The sequence below is a fragment of the Glarea lozoyensis genome, assembly GCF_000409485.1.
Source record: "Glarea lozoyensis ATCC 20868 chromosome Unknown GLAREA2, whole genome shotgun sequence".
NCBI lineage: Eukaryota > Fungi > Ascomycota > Leotiomycetes > Helotiales > Helotiaceae > Glarea > Glarea lozoyensis.
The window spans coordinates 1,324,529-1,343,815 of record NW_007360994.1 but is presented as its reverse complement, the minus strand read 5'-3'; the positions used below and the strand labels follow the sequence as shown (position 1 = coordinate 1,343,815).

The 19,287-nt window shown below is 46.0% G+C and overlaps 9 protein-coding genes across 9 annotated transcripts; 3 read left to right on the top strand and 6 right to left on the bottom strand.

Annotated features, from left to right (window-relative positions):
- Positions 1 to 360: 360 nt before the first annotated feature.
- Positions 361 to 1,670, top strand: GLAREA_03778 (Carbon-nitrogen hydrolase; the record flags this gene model as incomplete). Its single annotated transcript, XM_008084031.1, has 7 exons — positions 361 to 574; positions 640 to 842; positions 890 to 993; positions 1,050 to 1,103; positions 1,151 to 1,475; positions 1,530 to 1,573; positions 1,619 to 1,670. The coding sequence occupies 7 exons, from the start codon at positions 361 to 363 to the stop codon at positions 1,668 to 1,670; spliced, it is 996 nt and encodes a 331-aa protein (XP_008082222.1).
- A 983-nt stretch (positions 1,671 to 2,653) lies between these two features.
- GLAREA_03777 (uncharacterized protein) lies at positions 2,654 to 3,872 on the bottom strand (the record flags this gene model as incomplete). Its single annotated transcript, XM_008084030.1, has 2 exons — positions 2,654 to 2,877; positions 3,002 to 3,872. The coding sequence occupies 2 exons, from the start codon at positions 3,870 to 3,872 to the stop codon at positions 2,654 to 2,656; spliced, it is 1,095 nt and encodes a 364-aa protein (XP_008082221.1).
- A 559-nt stretch (positions 3,873 to 4,431) lies between these two features.
- Positions 4,432 to 4,632, top strand: GLAREA_03776 (uncharacterized protein; the record flags this gene model as incomplete). The annotated part of the gene is made up of 1 exon (XM_008084029.1): positions 4,432 to 4,632. The coding sequence occupies one exon, from the start codon at positions 4,432 to 4,434 to the stop codon at positions 4,630 to 4,632; it is 201 nt and encodes a 66-aa protein (XP_008082220.1).
- A 1,992-nt stretch (positions 4,633 to 6,624) lies between these two features.
- GLAREA_03775 (Enolase C-terminal) lies at positions 6,625 to 7,923 on the bottom strand (the record flags this gene model as incomplete). Its single annotated transcript, XM_008084028.1, has 4 exons — positions 6,625 to 7,372; positions 7,429 to 7,540; positions 7,587 to 7,696; positions 7,748 to 7,923. The coding sequence occupies 4 exons, from the start codon at positions 7,921 to 7,923 to the stop codon at positions 6,625 to 6,627; spliced, it is 1,146 nt and encodes a 381-aa protein (XP_008082219.1).
- A 1,034-nt stretch (positions 7,924 to 8,957) lies between these two features.
- GLAREA_03774 (uncharacterized protein) lies at positions 8,958 to 9,652 on the bottom strand (the record flags this gene model as incomplete). Its single annotated transcript, XM_008084027.1, has 3 exons — positions 8,958 to 9,156; positions 9,212 to 9,432; positions 9,497 to 9,652. The coding sequence occupies 3 exons, from the start codon at positions 9,650 to 9,652 to the stop codon at positions 8,958 to 8,960; spliced, it is 576 nt and encodes a 191-aa protein (XP_008082218.1).
- An 816-nt stretch (positions 9,653 to 10,468) lies between these two features.
- On the bottom strand, positions 10,469 to 11,722 carry GLAREA_03773 (Bromodomain-containing protein; the record flags this gene model as incomplete). Its single annotated transcript, XM_008084026.1, has 2 exons — positions 10,469 to 11,515; positions 11,564 to 11,722. The coding sequence occupies 2 exons, from the start codon at positions 11,720 to 11,722 to the stop codon at positions 10,469 to 10,471; spliced, it is 1,206 nt and encodes a 401-aa protein (XP_008082217.1).
- Positions 11,723 to 13,052: 1,330 nt separating this feature from the next.
- Positions 13,053 to 14,134, top strand: GLAREA_03772 (DNA clamp; the record flags this gene model as incomplete). The annotated part of the gene is made up of 2 exons (XM_008084025.1): positions 13,053 to 13,224; positions 13,272 to 14,134. 2 exons carry the CDS (start codon positions 13,053 to 13,055, stop codon positions 14,132 to 14,134), a joined length of 1,035 nt encoding a protein of 344 aa, XP_008082216.1.
- A 78-nt stretch (positions 14,135 to 14,212) lies between these two features.
- GLAREA_03771 (Cytidine deaminase-like protein) lies at positions 14,213 to 14,810 on the bottom strand (the record flags this gene model as incomplete). The annotated part of the gene is made up of 2 exons (XM_008084024.1): positions 14,213 to 14,625; positions 14,705 to 14,810. The coding sequence occupies 2 exons, from the start codon at positions 14,808 to 14,810 to the stop codon at positions 14,213 to 14,215; spliced, it is 519 nt and encodes a 172-aa protein (XP_008082215.1).
- An 818-nt stretch (positions 14,811 to 15,628) lies between these two features.
- On the bottom strand, positions 15,629 to 16,977 carry GLAREA_03770 (uncharacterized protein; the record flags this gene model as incomplete). Its single annotated transcript, XM_008084023.1, has 6 exons — positions 15,629 to 15,816; positions 15,867 to 16,111; positions 16,200 to 16,269; positions 16,487 to 16,599; positions 16,647 to 16,705; positions 16,786 to 16,977. The coding sequence occupies 6 exons, from the start codon at positions 16,975 to 16,977 to the stop codon at positions 15,629 to 15,631; spliced, it is 867 nt and encodes a 288-aa protein (XP_008082214.1).
- Between the last annotated feature and the right edge of the window lie 2,310 nt (positions 16,978 to 19,287).

Below are 19,287 nucleotides of genomic sequence, written 5' to 3'. Positions count from 1 at the left end.
AAAGACCTTAACTCAACAATCATATGTGTAAGCATTCTAATAAAACGCACGAAGGATGCAAAAAATTCACATCAACCCAAGAGCCTTGATTGGCCTGAATTTAAGCATTTTCCTGAATAAGAAACTCGGCTTCTGTGCTATTTGTTGAATAAACGATATGATTTCCAATCATACACGTGCCACCAACCTGCATATGAGAAATGGTAAGAGAACTGTATGAAGAGGAATGCGAGAAATTCGTAATTCCCTTCGGCTATTACCAAGGTTCCAAATACAATTATAAAAGCCGGGCCCATGATAAGTTTTTCTTAATACAATCAATTGCAACATCCAAAAGACATATCTCCCATGTCATCAACCATGTTCACCAAACCTCAACCATCAATCAAAGTAGCTGCTATACAGGCAGCACCCGTAGCATTCGATCTCGCCGCTAGTCTTAAAAAAGTCACCCTTCTCACCGCAGAAGCTGCATCAAATGGAGCAGAACTAGTAGTCTTCCCCGAAGCATTTCTCTCTGCGTACCCCTGGAGATATGCATTTGATGCTACTGTCGGATCACGCGAACCTCGAGGTACATTCAACATGGCTCCCCCTGTTTTCTCGCGTAATTTTTAAAAAATGATTGACAGTTTCTAGGGCCTAAATGGTTCGCGAAATATTATGAGAGCTCTATCAGGATACCTTCTTCTGAGTTTGATGTTCTTCGAGACTGTGCGAGGGAGAATGGTGTCGTGTTGAGTGTTGGTATTGTTGAACAGGCTGAGAATGGAGGTGGGACTTTGTTTTGTACAACTGTGTTGATTGGGAAGGATGGAGAGTTGTTGCATAAGCATCGTAAAGTGTGTTACTCATTATTGCAATTCCTCGTATTTACTAATTGTGATAGCTTGTACCTACTGGTGCTGAAAGAGTAGTTTGGGGAAGAGGAGCAGGCGACTCTTTGAAAGTCGTCGACCCTGGCTTTGGGTGGAGGACTGGTGGTCTCATCTGGTATGTGAAATCAACACTAGATTGTATCGTTAACAGACCTACTAAACTCATTCAAGCTGGGAGAATTACATGCCCGCAGCTAGATTAGCATTATATCAACTCGGTATCGAGTAAGTAATGCCCCAGCCCTAGGTGACTTCAACTTACACGTATGCAGAATCTACATTATCCCAAACGCTGACGATGGGCCAACCTGGACAGCCACAGTCCAGCACATTGCCAAAGAGGGACGTTGTTTCGTCATCAGCGTGAACCAATTCTGTAAAGTGTCGGACTTTCCCGCGGACTATCCTCCTTTCATAGAGGGTTCGAGCGATCGAAACCCAGAGAATGAGGGTTCAGTTTGGCAGAAAGATGATGCTGTTAATAGCGGGGGTTCCTGTATCCTTGGGCCTCTTGGAACTTTTCTTGCTGAGCCAGTTCGGGATAAGGAGGTGATTCTTTATGCGACTTTACAACACTCGGAACTTATCGAAGCGAGAGTGAGTCTTCTGTGTGTTATTTTTCATAGGTCTGATCATCTAACCTGAAAACAGATGGACTTTGACCCAGTTGGCACTTATTCAAGACCGGATATCTTGTAAGTTATACCTGCTATCAAGGAAATACATCTGACCAAAGCCAGTTCTCTGAGTGTGAACAAGAAGCCAGGAGACAATGTAGTGTTCAATGACTAGACGCAAGGAACACTGACACCAATGTTGCTGAATCATAAAGCGTGGCCAATACGGAAGACTATTATTCTTGACACAGCATCAGCATCGCCAGAGTACCAGATTGGAATATTTGTACAGTAAAGGCAGCTGTAGATAATTTGTACCTCATTCTCGTGCTTCTTTGGCTCAAGATATAGCTTTCGCCGCCAAGAATCTTGCAATTGTATATCATGTTGGTAAATTGTAGGCATTTTTGGATATATGCGCCAATGGAAAGGATGCATAAATGTTGAGCACAAGCCATAGAACTATCAGTGGCCGCCCACATGCGACGAAGTGTCTTCTTCATCCTAGTTTGTCAGCACGAAAATGTATTTGGTTCACAACATGCTGACAGAATTCACATGAAATCCAGACAGTGCATATGATGTAACGTATTGAGTTCCAATTTCTCAAAATCTGCGTGCCTACAAACATACATACTCAGCCAAAAGACCCAGCTATACTGATTATGATATGGATGTCTATGCATCGCCTACTTCGTCAGCTCCCTTCCATGCTATATAAAGCCCAAAACCTCGCTAGATATGCCATTTCTCAGTTCTTCATACTCCATATTAGTTCCATGCAACCTAGAAACTAAATCGCCATAATTGCCATGCCTGGACAATTGGGGGGAATTAAACAGAATAAGGGAAGTCTTTTCTCTCTGACCAGACAATCTCCATATGTACCACGCATCCAACCAGCGCAATTGTAGCCTCTCTATCAACATTCCGAAATGTTGTTCCTGGGCGAAGAAATGATACGAAACGCTTTTATTTGGCGAAATCCCCGAAAGCTTCAATAAAAAATCACCAGCCTATCGCGCGACCAATCATCAAACGCAAGCCCATGTATAACGCCATGCTAAGGGAAACTCCTGACCGTGAAAAATGATGTAAAAGATGTATGTGGTCCAGCCAAATTTGTCGACGTATATCGCGCTGTCGCTCCTCCTGAAGCTAGTTTGTTCCACTTTGAGGGCCATTTCTGGATGTCTCCATTCGGACGCTAGGTCTCCTCGAGGCGGAACCAAGCCCTGAGGGATTTAAATTTGAAATTGGCCGTCGAGAAAAGTGCATGCTAAGTCTTCCAACAGATGGTCTATCGACGACTCTCGAGCGCGAGATGTTATTTGAAGATGGTCTGGATGCTTCCGTGTTTGTGGAATTGGAGGAGCTAGGACCTGAAAGTCACATTGTTAGCATAATTTTTAAATTGAAAAGTAAACATCAGAAGCTACTAGATCAACATAAACTCTAGGGTCGCAAGAGCTGAAGATTGATATCAGGGCAATGTTTATAACTTACCAGATGTTGTAGTGAGAGTAATTGCAGCATCCTCGAGACGACGATTGTGGGCTTCAATATTCTGTCGAACAACGTTGTGAAGGAAATCTGGAATCTGTTGCCATTGACCGAGTCTTGCTGCATTCAACAGCCGCGGATCATGAGACAAGCGCTCCGCTGAAGCAGGTCTCGTCCCAGGAACATTTGCATTTGGTGAAAGATTGACATCTGAAAATGGAAGACCTCCAGCCTCTGCAGCTTCTTTCAGCCATTGCTCCCACTCGGCATCCATTACCGTGCCTGTGTTGCCAGCTTCCCTCTGCGCGACTGCGTCCCTCAGTCTTCTGTTTAGTTCAACGCCAACACTCTCTAATTCGGCCTCAGAGTCCTCAGGGTCGTCCTCCTCCATCTCGTTCTCGCTTCCACCGTCTTCTTGTAGGGCATCCATATCCTCCACGTCTGCGCAATGTGCTTGAGGTACGCTTGGCAGACGATATTGAGGTTCCACCCAGTCCTCGATGCCATCTCCCGTTGTATCTCGTATCACGATACCTTGTTCACGCTCGAATCGCTCTTTTGCCCAGCGAGTTCCCTCCCACTTTGTCAGATTCGCGATCTCGGAATCTGTAAGCCCAAGTATATCAAATGCGCGAAACAATCTGCGGTGCCATTGGTATCGAGAAAGGCGGATACGATGTGGACCGTAGGCGTAGTCGAGTCCAGGATATTTGGCTTCTTGGGAGGAGAGATGGCCGTAAAAGGCTTGTGTCTCCAGGCGCACTTCTGGTACAAGCTGCCTCTGGAGAAGCCCTTGGAAGTTCTGCGGATCCGTTGTCTTGGGTTTCGGAAACATGCAGTCATAGACTATCTGATCGATTGGCTGACCCTTCATTATGACAGCAGTGAATGTGTCTGAATGTGTAGTTGTAGTCGTCTCTACCAGCAGAAGGAATGTTGGTGCTTGTAGACACACACAAGCAGAACCGAAGCTCCTGAATCTTCGTGCGGTCTCCTAGACTAGGTCAGAGGAAGCTGCAGAATCCGAGTTGTGCTGCGTCCGAGTGGTGTGGCTCCCACGGGATGATGCTGTGATCTTGCGACGTGTTCTTCAGTTCTGGGTCGATATCGAGTTGTTGATGTTTTCTGTGCTTGCTGAGGGAATAATGCAGTGGGCCGCCGTCGAAGCCAGGTGTTATTGTGTCGAGGAAGCGTGGAATTGAGGCGTTGTTGTTGTTGTCGTTGCAAACCGCGGGAACACTATTGTCTGAATCCCAGAGACGAGTATATTCAGAACCTTCCAATGTGAATCACCACAAAGCACACGCCGAAGATGTCCAATATTAACGGGTGATGCCGAGTCGTCTGTCGGATCTGTTCGTCAGTCGCGGTGGTACTGGTGGTACTGAGGGCTGTCACGGCAGAGGAATCCGAAGTGTTGCTCCTGCTTCCGTATGGGCCGCGAGGAATTAAGGGCGGAGAATCGAGGAGACGTCTGGACGACGCAGCAGGCAGACAGGAGATGCTTCCGCCTTTTGTATTCTGGTGGTCTTGGAGGGGTGGAGCGGCGGAGAGGTCGTGAGGGCGAAAGGACCAGGAGGGAGACGGAGGGGAGGCAAAGGGAGGGTCAGAACGGGACGCAAAACTGGCCTTGACGAAGTATACAAGTGCAGGTCCGTAGGTAGGTACCTAGGTAGTATTACTGGAGTCGTATTACTACAAGTACGGAGTACCCCTTGCGACGCAGTAGTCAGTTCTCACGTACTTCTGTCGCACCAAAATCTTCGTCAGAATCCCGACCGGCGCCAGACTGGGCATGGGCTGGTGCAGGGGGTTTGCGTACCTTCGTGCAACGGTGTCGGTGGTCCGTACAATGCAAACAATATTCACAGAACAACTAATACCAACTGTTTCGCTGGCGCCGATACCGTACCTAAGATATACATTTATCAAGATGATTATGTTTATAGTGGTTAGCGTCTTAAGCTTTCTACTGCTGCGTAGCTCCAAGTCGTAACAGACCAAATATGGGTGATATTCAGGCACGCCTCGATGTGGGATTATGAGCCTCTTGCTTGGTTGTCCCATCTCTATACCTATATATACATATATATGTCTATTTTAATGTTAGATTGCCAGATAGTCACGATATTGTGCACTGCTAGTCCAGACTACCTACCTAGTAGCTGGTCAGTCGAATCATTAGACAAATTTACTAGTCAACATCAAGTTTCGATTATCAGTTATTTGTCTACCGTGACCCACCCTCTTCGTCTTTCAACTTTACGACTTCGCTTCATCGACATCGACACTTCTGCAGAAACGCCGGCCCTTTCATCTCCACCGCTCGTTCCAACGGATACCGGTAATGTCACCTCAATGCGTGACACCTCACGCGCATTATCCCAGGTCACCAAGCAGGAGATCGTCAGCCACTCAGTTGATCCTTTCAGCAACACAGCCATCGTGTTCACGAACATACCTACCTACCTAGGTACCCTAAAGCATTTGAAGAACAGTGACAAATCAACCGGAACTCATAACATGGCGCGAGCGATACCGTCAACATACCCACCCGAGTCATCGTGGTCTCCCGAGGTCCTCGAGCAATGCCGTCTAATCAGATCGCCAAACATCGACATCCAATCCACCTGTCGTTGCGAATATGCAACTCGTCCAAGAGTGTGTCGACTCGGCCATCGACCCAAGACCAGGAAGTTTCCTCCTCCCGCCGACAGACCAGCGCGGAGTAATACCTCGTGCTTCGAGACCTTTATTGACCACTTTGCCCTCTTCTACAAGGCTAAAGCGACGACCTCTCCACGTATTCTCTCCAATGGTTGCTGACCCCACCATACGGTCTGAGACCTTCGACCACGACCACGATCACTCACTCACATCCGAACGACCAGAGAACCAATACTACCATTTACTGCTAGATACCATCCCCAGCCTATCAACAAGAAGGTACATAAACGGCCACTCTACCCCACCTCGAGATGCTCTTTCTCCCAACCCCTCCATATTGATCTGTCGTTCCCAGTGCTCGAAAGACCATGCGGCCAGGCAAAGCGCCTCGAACAACCGCATCTCGGCCCCGCCAGAGACCTCCAATCTTCAGCAATCGATCACAGTCTTAACCAGTGCTTGTTTATGTTAACTTCGCGAAGCTTTTTGCTGCAGCCTTGTACTCCCTTGCCAGCAAATTTTGATATCAGAAGTACCCCACACCCTACTCGTCGGAGGCCTGTTGAAACGGCTGGATAGGTGATGATTGGACCACGCGTTTCCAATGAAGGACTTGCGCATCTTGTTATGACCAGACCCTATATTTCGTGGTATGACAGCAGGTAATTGCAGATGCCAAGCTCCATTTTCTGTCATCGACTTGAATGATTGGAATTGAGGCAGACTTTCCCATAACTTACCCCTGGAACTGACCGATTAGCACCTGGAAGCATGACAAACAACACAGCTTTTGTATCGTCCTCCACGAAGCAAAATTTCAGCTTGGTTCATGGAGAATACGTGGAAGTTTTTCATATCTATCTAGATTCAATGTTTACTGCTTCACGAACGACTCTGATGCATTATGGTAAGCGTGGACTTGCCAAGTCTTGTACGCTATGGAGGTACCAATATTATGTTTACCATTCCCTTACTTCTCCGCCAGGACCAATAAATCCAGGACTCACCCAAGGCTTAGCACCCTGAGATAAGGCTCTGACTTGCTCTTCATCAATTTCAATGCCCAGTCCCGGGCCCGCCATCAACTTGATATACCCATTATCGACCTCCCATATCTCTGGGTTGTGGGTGTAACTTGTCAAATCCTGTCCTCCTACGTTGTAATGGATGCCCAAACTCATCTCTTGAATAGCGAAATTGGCAGTGGCAGCCATCACCTGCACATTTGCTGCCAGAGCAATCGGACCCAAGGGACAATGAGGCGCTATGGCTACATCATAGGCTTCGGCCATTGCAGCAATCCGTTTCATTTCTGAAATTCCTCCGATATGACAGATATCTGGTTGAAGAATATCTACTGCCCCAGTTTCCAGGAATGGTCGAACATCCCACCGACTGTGAAGCCTTTCACCAAGAGCGATGGGGGTGCTCGTCAATCGAGAGATCTCTTTTATACCTTCTGGGTGCTCTGAAAGCAGAGGCTCTTCGATGAACATTGGGCGATAGGGTTCAAGTACTCTTGCCAGTTGCTTTGCCATTGGCTTATGGACTCGACCGTGGAAGTCAATACCAGCGTCCATTCCTAGGGACTTTACTGCTTTAAGTCGCTCGACGCATTCATCAAGTGCGGATGGCGAGTCCAACCACCCGAGATCTTCGGTGCCATTCATCTTGACAGCCGTGAAGCCTTGCACCTTCCGACTCTTACTATGCGACTATTAGTATCCATGCATTTAGCTAATAATTACTGCGGTATTGCGTACGCCTGTTCTAGTACATCTGCAGGTCTGTCTCCGCCTATCCAGGCATATACCTTAAGCTTGTCGCGTACCTTACCACCTAATAGTTCATAAATAGGCACGCCTAACCTTCTAGCTGTGATTGTATTAGACTCAGTTATGGCATTGCAAACATAGCTTACCTTTCAAATCCCAAAGGGCAATATCTAAGCCAGCCAAAGCACTCATGAAAACAGGCCCACCACGATAAAAACCGAGTCGCCAAGTGGTCTGCCAAATATGTTCGATGTCACTATTGCTAGTCAGTCTGCTTTCTAATTCGACTGCAGTCTGATATGCCTACTCAGCATTCATTCCAACATAGCGATCAATATAGGAATTCAAACAGCCCTCAACTGCTTGTGTGTGACCTTCTAAAGAAGCTTCACCCCACCCTACATTCCCCGCATCATCCGTGATCTTGACAAACAACCAGCGTGGAGGAACACGAAAATACTCAATTGATTTAATGTTAGGCATGATGTACGGCAGTTTAATGTAGATGTGATTTGGATACTCTTGCAAGAGTTAGGGGTCTACAGTGCTGGTGTGGGGGTGCTCGAATTTTGAACAATACCGATATCGCCCGTACTACTACAATGCCGAGAATTAGTAGGTAGCGAGTAATCAATACTAGTTGAAACAAGCAGAGAATTGCATATATTGCAACCTGCAAAATTTCCTCATCAAGTGCACAAATCATGATGACGTTTCTCAGGGACATCTTTTTTAATCGCGGATAAAATGATACTGTTTCATCAGCTACTTGAAAAAGCTCGCTTATTCCTATTTTCGAAGATGGCAATGATGTTGTCTTTCGGAGAATTAGTTATTTTGACAGTGCTTTTGACATGTCCTACTGGTGATCATGGCCAGAGGAGCATGTGCTGCTGAAAGTTTCAAGTTCATGCTATATGTTGGCTTCGTACTATCGTAAGGCAAAGGCTAGGATTCAACATCATGCTCAGGGGAACACCTCTCTTGACTACAAAGCAATTTCGTATTTACAAATTGGGCGCAGTGCTTTTTTATTAGATCCTGGTTACAGATCCTTAATAATAAAAGGCGTAACGCATTGAGATGATGTCTTCGAGGTATAAAGGCTGTGACTTATAACAAAATCACTCAAAAGAGGACTGGTCTAGATACGAAAGGTTTAACAAATCCGATTAAAGAGAGTCTAAACATTCATCTACGCAAACATTGAGCTTTCGTGCTTTCAACGCCTTGGATTTGATATCATCTTATTTGAAACACACTAGGAGCTTCAGAAATATGCCAGACAGGAATTCTGAATCTTCGAGATGTATTCTCACGGCTCGGATAATGATAACAAAGACCGACAGCTGCGCCGGACTCGGGGAGCTGTATGATCGTTCGACTTCAAGTGGGTTTCTCCGCGTCTATGTTCCAAAGTTGCGTTGAGGAACTTTGGTCGTCGCCACTGTGAAAGGGTTGAATCTCTTGCTGGAGATGGCTTGAAAATGCATCGTAGGCTGGCTGTTGTCAGCTTTTTATGGATACGCGTCTCTTAGCTGGCTCGGAATCTTTGGGCGTGGGAAAAAGACCGGTTTATGAGGACTATCGCTCCCTTCTTCTAGTCGAACTTCATTGACTTGTTCCATCTGTCCTCGACTGCCTGGCATAACACCATATTGTTTGTAATAGCGATAATAACGCCATGTAATGAAGGCGATTGGAAGCGCTAGAACACTGTCCAGAGTCAGCTCGTTCTTTAAGAAAGTTTGAACTCGGAGAATCGACCTACCAATTGACTGCCGCTAAAGATATAATAATATAAGACAAGATACACCCGATACCTGGATGGCAACGTCCGACGGTCGTTATGGGAAGTACAATTGCTGCGGCCCAGAAAATGATCTCTGTACAAGCCAATATGAAACTAGCTTTGATGCTGGACCATTTCTTAAGATTCTGGCATCTCTGTGTCCAAATCATATAGGCCATGATGACGAGAGCTTTGGCAGCCTGGCAAGTGATACTTATTAGTCGCGCTATCAAGGCAATTGAAAAGATCAATAGGAGGACTCACAACGCCCATCGCCATGGTGTCGCTTCTTGTTGTAATGAGAGTTTTGTTCGTCATTCGATATGCTGAGATACCAAGAACCCCTAGAATATTACAGAACTGGATACCATGTACGATGTGCAAAATTCCGTGATCATTTTTGGAAGGCATAGAATTCATTTTGACGGTTTCGATTGTTGTTGGTGGGTAAGAATGATGAAATTTAAGTATTGAGCTCCAGAATGAAGAAATCAGCATGTAACAAGTGCAAAGCTGGTTCAGAAATGAAATGATACCGTTCACCACGGGGGAATAATGTCTTCTTAAATATCATTCCAAAGTTAAGCTTGAAAGCCCGACTTCCATAGGGTGATTAGCATAGATTAACGTCGCATGGTTCGCATACATGGAAGCTTTCCAACTGCACCTTTCTCTAGCCATAACAAGGGTTTAGGCCATAAGAATATCTTGGCTGAATGCGTAATGCTGGCTGAGTGCGAGAGAAAGTGTATAATAATTGACATTTGAATGGTTCATGTGTAAAAAGTCTCTCTTGGCATCATCAACCAGGGTGCGGGGTTCAAAAGTAAGAATCCGAGCCAAGGCTCGGATCCTCGCATTCATGCGGCACCATCTTACAAGCGCTCCACCACCTGATTTGTATCGTGCTTAGGTACTGCTCAAGCCTTCCATTATGAGAGGACCTTCTTTACCTCCTCATGAGGAGGTATTGAAACACCTGCTCATGTTCGTCATCTTACGGCGCCGCGACCGATGTTGATATTGTCTCCCTCGAGCACATAGAGACGATGTCAAAACGTTGTTCAAGTAATAACATGACATTGTGTTTTCGCATTGTACTTCCAATCCTCAGAATATGTTGTCCCGTCAAGCGCCGCTTGCTATAAGCCATTGCCGTGCCAGGCTGGTATATGTACCCTTACCAAACGCCAATTTTCAAACACAACTCCAACAAAGATACCAGATAAGCTATGATCATGGTTCCAAGTGAGACCACTCTGGAATGGCTTTTATCTGCGCCCACATGTATTTTTCCAACTTATTTGCACTCTTCGCATATGGTGTGGTCTCGTTGTTATACTTTCGGCAATTGTCGAATATCAGTTTCGCATCCCGTGTAAAGTCTTCTGGCGTCGCATAATTGTCTGCTTCAAGCTTTATTTCCATAGTTGCGAGATCCATAGGCTCTTTGATCACCTCGTAATAGTCAGCAACGTCATCCCGACTGACTGGTTGAAGAAATGGCCAGGAAGATTGATGATTTTGCATGTCGTTGAGCAGATGAAGAAGCGCATTATAATTCGGTCCGTGTCGTGGTTGTCGAGCTAGCTCGTCCATATCTGGGGACCATCCAGAAGCACGAATTGCCTCAACCGTCATGGGGTCGATTTTCTGAGGGCCCTTTGCCCAGGCTTTAGGAGGTTGATGTACAATATGACTCTTGCTGAAGGCTCTGATTTTAGCATTCACTGCTTCCTTTTGCTTGAGGAGCATGCGGCCCATTTCAAGGTATCGGACTTTCGGTAGCATAGTACACTGCATGATTGTGCCACCTTCATAATCTTTTATGTATCCCATCCACTTTGATTTCTCCAATGTGATCTCCTTTGTAAACCCCTGCTTCTTAAAGTAACCGATAGCATAATTGTCTGCATAAGTAAGGAAATGCATAACATCCGATGTGGCTTTAACGTAGTCTTTTAAGTGGGACATGAGATGTGCCCCATAACCTTTGACTTGCTGGTCCGAGGATATGGCACAAAATACGATCTCAGCGAATTGTCTCCCTTTGAACGGACGATAGGTGATTCCACCTACTACTTCTAACGGCTTCTTGACGATGGCTATCGACAGATGAGTACGATCATAGACCAGTCTCGCGATGTAATCCTTTGGCATTTTCGGAAGCTGTTTCTGAAAAATACATTTGAGACCAGTCAATATAATCAGGCTTTCGCGCTCATTATCATTGTTGACGACTCTAAACTCGATCTCGCCTTCTCTTTCTTCGATCACTGCAGGCTGTGGAGGCTTAGCGCGGTTCGCAATGATGGAAACTCAATGCCTTACCTTCTCGGGAAATGGAATTGGATTGATCTTGGTCTTCGTTGCTTTTAGTTGCTTGCCTGGGTCTGGAGACGAACTATGGGAGCTCTTTAATCTTTTCTTATCCATCGGACTTGAGTGGTCGTCTGCTTTGCGTTTAACGCCTGGAAATCGAATCAGCATATGACAATAAAAACTAGGACAGGCAAGTTAACCATTATCCTTGGAGGGAGCCATTTTAGCAGAATTGTAAGCAACGCCTCCCCGATCGATTTTCGCTCAACGGCCGGGTGGTAGTCCAAAGATGATTTCGAGCTACGCCCGTCCAAGCGCGTCGACTGTAGCTACAATAATGCTGCCTTGCGGCTTCCACCTGTAATCCTACGTAGCTGGGTCTACGAAGCCTGTTGAATCCGCAAACGAATATATAGATGTGCCTGAGAGCTAACGTGTGTTGGTGTTGCGCGCGCAAGCGATGTCTACGAATATACGGTCGCAAAGAAACGAAGACAAAGACAATGCCACTTGGACCTCGGACAACCCTATCATCGACAATCCGATTCGAACTGGAATGGCGACTCCTGTCAGCTTCTGTAAAGCAGCTTGTTGAGGTTGATGTACTTGATTGTAAGCTGCGGGCAGCACTCAAACCGACTGGGCTTCCGCGCGTTGTCGATAAGATGATGTTATGAAGAATTGCGCAATTCTTGCCGATTCCGTCGCAGAAGTCCACAAGTGTTGGGTATGAGGAATTGAGATAACTGAGTATCTTCTACTTCCCTGACGTTGGTCGTCGTTCTCCAGGTTGTAGGCTTTGTCCCACTTAAACCGGAGGGATCGAATGCGGGTCTCCGCTTGCGGGACAATTGTGCTGAAGTGAAGTGGGCGAGGCCACGTCGCGTACCTTCGCAAGAGCAAAAGAACCACGAGACAATCCACTTCCGGCACTCATTCCTTCCTCGAGATCATTTCAATTGGTATCAAAAATCTCACACCTCACGCTTATGGATTCGTCACTGCATCAGGTCTGGGAGAGCGCCTCGGGCAGTCCGTTTGTGCCAACCATTGGCAAGGATAGCCAGTTCTTCGTCGGCTTCTCACTTCTGACAATTGGACTTCTCTTGACGGGCCTCTTCGGTCTGAGTATGTTCTCAGACAACTGCGCGTTTGTTCTACTTACTGACTGCATTAGATCGTTCTATTGTGAACATACCAGTCATTGGAGTTCCAGCGTCATTGTCCATTGCGTAAGTCTACCTCCAGTAAGCCAACACGCACATCAACTAAGTAATATGAATAGATTTGGAGCAGTGTACATGATCTGCGCAGTCGGTGTTTATGTTTAGTTCGCCATTCGATACCCATTCTGAGAACGATTCTTTCTAGGCATACATCTGTACAATAGTTGGGACACACCACGAAAGGAATACAAGCAAACAATAATCTCAAAACTGGTTTCCGTGACCTCTTTATATACATCATTTCCCCTCTAGGTCTGCCAAGCACCGTTGTAATGTCTGCGCTGGCTGAACCCGGAAATGGGGCTCCTATTTTCAAGGCCGTGTCTAGTTCTGCACGGCAGCTATTCCAATTACTGAACTGCATACGTTTTTCACCGAAAGCACAAGTCCAGATTAGCAACGAGGGTCTACGCTTCTCGGTAGAAGAATCCCGGGTTATGCAGGGTTGGTTTCCCTACGTCAATGCTCTACTATTAGACTAACTCTTGTAGGAATTGTCTTCCTGGATAAAGCTCTCTTCACCACTTTCAACTGTACTCTACCTGAAGCAGAACCTCCCGAAGACGATCAAGATCAGGACCCTGTGGCCCCAGACCTACCGATTTTCACAATATCTCTTGCAGCTCTCCTCGAAACGCTGCAGATCTTTGGTGCTGCAGACGCTGCAGGAAGTAGATTTTCAAAGTCAGACAACGACGGCTATGGTAGCAACATTCGTCGGGATAGGCCAAACGCATTCAGTAATCAGGCTCTCGGAGCCGCTGGTATCTGTCGATTGTCCTACTATGGAGTTGGAGAGCCTTTCAGCATAATACTCGAGGAATCTGGAGTCACAACAACTTGCAATCTAAACACGTATGAACCAGAAAGTCCTGAGGAGATACCTTTGGATCGAAGTGCCATACAAGTGAAAATAATTATGCAGGCCCGCTGGCTCTTTGATGCCGTCGCAGAGCTCTCGTCTACTTCGCCTTCTCGCCTCGACATAACCGCTTTTCCTTCAGCACCGTATTTGAGTCTTTCAGCTTCCGGCCATCTAGGAAGCGCCACTGTTGAATTTTCCAAAGGCCGTGAACTTCTTGAAACATTCACAGTTGCAGAAAAATGGACTCAAAGCTACAAGTTCGATATGGTCAAGGCAGCAGCTGATGCCATGAGACTAGCCAGTAAAGTTAGCTTCAGAGGTGACGAGCAAGGTGTTTTGAGCATGCAGTTTATGGTCGAGGTCGAAGGAGGCAGCATCAGCTTTGTTGATTTCAGGCTTGTACCATTCATTCGCGAAGAAGACGATGAAGATGACGAAGATGAGTATGAGGAATCACAAGAATCCGAATCCAATCAAGACCAAAATTAGCTATATCAGAAAAAGAAATGCATTTCTGCATTGAAATTACTCAGTCAAACATCTCTCTTCTCCATGCCTCTAAATCCATCATCCAATGACCGACGCCATTTTCTTCCTCATTCCACTAACATAAGGATATGGCAACAGTTCATCAATCCCAACAGTGCCAAGCTCATCTCCCTCACCAGTCTTAACAATGACTCTGATCTCGGGATAATAGTCAAACATGAATTGTCTGCATCTTCCACAGGGACTGATTACACCACGCTCGTCATTCGCTACTGCTACCACGCACATCATCCATTCTTTTTCGCCTAAGCCCCCTTCTGGCTCACCTCGCTCGGTTTTAGTAAGACCAGGGGTGTTTAGCGACGAGCATCCGTCTGCCGCAGCGTTCGAGAAAGCAACATTTTCAGCGCAAAGTGAACCAGAGAAGTGAAATGTGTTGATGCCCGTGAAAGTGCGGTTGTGAGAAGTCAAGCATGCGGCCGATACCGTGTCTATGGAAGTCAGAACTTGTAACTGTTGAACCCGCCCTACTTTGCATTTCCTAGTCGCGTAAATGGAGAGGTTGCTCACGATCTGTAATTTGCCGAAGTGGTGTTGAGCGAGGTACACGACGAATAGCTTCATTTGCTGTTTCTATAAGGGCTGCTTGTTCTGGCGTAAGAGGTATCGGAGCCATATCGAAGTATAGTCTGTGATTTGGTGACCTTGGTTGGACTCAAGAATATCAAGAAGTTAGAAATGAACTCGGACACAAACGGTCGATTCCTGAGCTAATTGGGTATGTTTTAACTGCAACAAGTCAGTTTCATGATGGACCGATGACAAGTTCTAAGAGATCTATCGAGGTAAAACAATTTTGAATCCTTGTCACGCCTATGAGTCAGACGGCAAACATCAGTGGTATAAAGGCCGATGAGGTCGATGATTGATCACCAGCTATCGTTGGTATAATCGATATATCATACGAAAAGGTGATACGATGCTGTAGGACCGTTGGATGGAGAGATGCACTAAATACTTGCGTAGATTGGCAGATACAGATTTCTAGATTTTGATCGAGCGCAACGGAAAGGATATCCAAACCAAACAACGTATTATTAGTCCTGTAACTCAAGTGTTCATAGAATACAAATATACCCCCATTGCTCCGACTTATACATCGCGAATCCTCCACGCCCATCATAATTTTTGGTCTAAGCTCCAATTTCGTGGCCAGCCACGCTTAAGGGATCTCTTTTCCAATAGTCTGTGCAATGACATTCCCAAGCCCTGTCAAGACAAGTTGTCTCTTCTCCTTGCTGCCTGAGATAGGAGGAGTGTTGTCACCAGTGAGCGCACCAATAATACTGTTTTTCAGGCTCTCCGGCAGATCAGTGAAGACCTGGGAAATATCTTGGTTCAATGCTTCTAAGGTTTGTTCAGGAACAGGCGCGAGCGATCCAGGTGGCAGAGTTTGGCGACGTACCTAAAGAAAGATTTAATTAGCTTCTGAGCTTAGGAGTCCTGAATGAGATGGTTTTCCAGATATGGTTGTGCTGTTGTCGACTTTTTGCCGATGGTTATAGGTATGCTTGGATCGATGTCGATAGGCGAGCAGATTCCACAGTTTCCGGACAATATGTCGTTGCCATTGCCTAATGAATTGCCTGAACCATTATCGTTCAGGTTCCCAGAGCCATTTCCTGCGAAGTGTTAGATAATATTTTATATATGGATCATTCGGTTGACAAACCACTGCCATTGTCGGTATTTCCTGATCCAGCCGTGTTGCCATTCCCATTTGAATTGCCATTGCCTGATGGGCTTCCCCAGATTGAGGTTGCAGATGTTGGATCCAAAGGAACCGTAACATCGTCGATGATCGTACCGACATATGTCCCGAGGGTGGTTTTTTGGGGAAATCTCCTTACCTTTTTGCCAATGCCAGAATTTCCCGACAGGATTGAGTTTGAGTTTCCGAAAATGTTATCGTTTCCACTAATATAGGTTAGCAAGTTCTAACTTCTGGGATACCATGATGGGTCTACCGAGCCAATCCAAAAAGGAGGTGGAGATAATCACTTACTTCTCATTAAGGTTGTTTTGGCCATTTCCTGAGCCGTTCTCATCATTCCCAGCACCAGCTGTGTTGTCATCTATTCATAGTATTAGCAAATTTATTTTCTAGAAGAAATTCGAATCAAAATCAAGCTTGCCGACCCCTCGAGGAGACGGGTAGAGTTTGGCTTGACCTGCAGTACATGCCATATGAAAGTCCCAACTGTCAAGACTTCTTACTTGTGGAGTCTCTCATTTGACACAATTTGAGGTCTGTAGTGGATATCGGTGAGATGTGAACTGTGGTTTACGTACTTCCGTTTCCAACACCGTTTCCGACTGGTGAACCCACCAAACCTTCGAGTACCTGGGTCAAGCTATCCTGTCGGCGTCCGATACCTGAATTTCCTGATAGAATATCATTTCCACTATTTTAGGTCAGCTATGTCTGAGAATTTTGTAGGATAGCACTCACTTTCCAAAGGCATTTCCATTGCCGTTGCCGTTAAGATTGCCCACTCCGTTTCCGGCTCCCTACATGTTGTTAGTCCTTCATGAGATTGCAAGTCATGCAATGGGGATGACCCTTCCGTAGAAGCTGTTCATATACTTACATTACCGTCGTTACCAACTCCCGCAGAGTTCCCATTTCCGTTGCCTTTACCGTTTCCAAAAGGTGAGCCGAGAAGGTCTGTAATTTGTGTGACTGTGTCTGAGAGAGGGTTGCTTCCAGTGGTTGCTGGCAGAGGAACTGCCACTGCTACAGCAGTAAATGCACATGCCGCGATGAAAGTGTTGGAACGCATTGTGAGTATGTAGCGTCGTACGATATTTGTGAGTATTGATGTATGGTTGGTCAAGGGGTTACTTTTATGCTGATTGTGATGGAACTAAAGGGGTTGAAGATTGAGAAGTCGGTATGGATATGTAGACTTTGAGGGGGATCTGCAGGTATATGTACTGCTTAATACTGCTATCATAAGATTAGCGCTTGGAATCCTATCCTCATGTTGCCGGACGATCCTACGTAGATAGTTGTGTTGTCAAGTCTACCCACGCCGATATCCTTTCCTAAGTTGCAAAACATTTTGTCGATCAAAAACTCTCCAGCATGTCTTTCAGCTACGTAAAGTTATTCTGCATGAACGGATAGGGATCTTCATGATAAGTGCCCTAAAGCACCGAAGAGTCCTCGAGCTAGGAATAAATGATCGAAAAAGATCCTCGATCGCAACTGCTGAAGGCACCACTCTCGTCAACGCTTCGCTGGCGCATGGCAAATCAGCAATGGATGCTTGTACGGAGATTTCATAAATGGAGAGCTTGATGGGATCCGACGCGAAGGTCGACTACTCAGAGTTTCGGCATCCGGATGGGTTAGTAGTGGAGAAGTGTTTGGCTCCGAACGAACCCCCCTAGGTAAAGACTAGCATTGACATCGACTCGTTTGATGGAAACAATAATGTTAAAAAGAAGCTTATTCGTGTTAGGGTGCTGCTAATACATGATCCACCGCGGTAGTTCACCGCCCTATTTCTCCATCATCTTGGGGTACTTTCCCATACCATCCGAATTCCCGCTCCTGTTAAACTTGTCGAACATTGTAGCGAGTACCATAAACATCCTCTTCAAATGCGATTTCTTGAAAGCGTCGTGAGGCTATGAGAAACTCCCTTTGTAGTTCATTATACACAGCAAACGAATCTACAAGACTTCCCAAGAATAATTTCAAGTCCACAAGCCGTGTAATCTGCACGGACTCATTTAAACATAGCAAATTGATATTCTTTCTCCTGACAATAAACAATTCTTCCTGTGGATTCGAAAACGCAAAGTAGGATCTGCTCTAGGTACTTGGGTATCCCAGTTGGCTAAGCGTCTAATGTCAACGAGTGGACCATATGAAGCATTATAGGCTGCTTTGGGAGTTGAGAAACCCGAAGTGGTAGTGGCTAAAAACGCCACCCACGAATTGAGTTACTTTTCTGTCGAGACTAAGAGATCGGTGGCAGATCGTTACTGTACAGCACGGAGATGCTTCCCGCTGTCGATCAAAAGCCTGGTAGATGGGTGGGTGGCTCTCCACTACTCCCCAGGTCCCGGTTGTGTCTGACTGTTAGTATCGCTAGTTCAAAGTTGTTTCTGCAGAATTGGCCAATCGTCGTTGCACATCCAATATTTCTGGATCAGAATGGGTGGTATATTAAAGTCTGCAGAAGAACCGCGTTCGATCGATACTTGGCGTAGGAGAATATACTCCGTACCCATCACCTGCGAAGGTAGTTCCGTATTATTGGTATTGTTGTACGGGGAAGGTGGTTGTAGTAGAGCTTTGAGCCTCGGAGGTGGATCTTGTATTGATGCCTGAGGCAGCATTCTCTAACTTCAGTTGAAAGAATCTCGCTTACAAGCGTTAACATCACAACCTCAAGGCTTGGACCATCCATTCAAGCAGCCCAAGTACCCCCATGCGGTGATCAGAACTGATCTGGCTGCAAACATCCATCTAGGCGGAGATAAAAATACGAGAACACCGAGAATTCTGTCCTGTCAACACTTTCGCGTTCTCAGCACATTCCCCGCCAACAGTTAGTTCCCTGTCGACCTTTCGATGCTTGGCAGAGTCTTGTCATCCACTGATGGGAGCGCGAGTAAGGTCTAGACAACCAGAAAGAGGCCAGAACCAGCAGTTTGACGTCTTCCACGTCACCCATGGAGATTAAACAATCGAGAATGTTCATTCTTTTGGCATGTTTCAACATTGCAAATAATTTGTGATTATTATTGCCTCCTTTAGCTGTTTTCTGCCTTGCTATTTCTCCCCCAGCTTGCACATCTACATAACGGGGCTAATTAAGAATAGATCTCTGACACCGCCTGTACCCGTCAAGGCCTGCCGATGAAAAGGTGGCTGTTCTGACGTCGCGCTAATAAAGTGACAACTGCCACAGTACATTCATTACCTTACCGATCCTCAATTCATTGGGGCTCCATTGTCTTTCTTTCTACTGTAAGTTAGGAGGTAATACGTTTCGACTGATGACGACAAGGAAAGATGCACCAATTACTTCTTCTTTTTGATCCCGGCGTCTGCTAGAGAGTTGTCTGATCGGTTG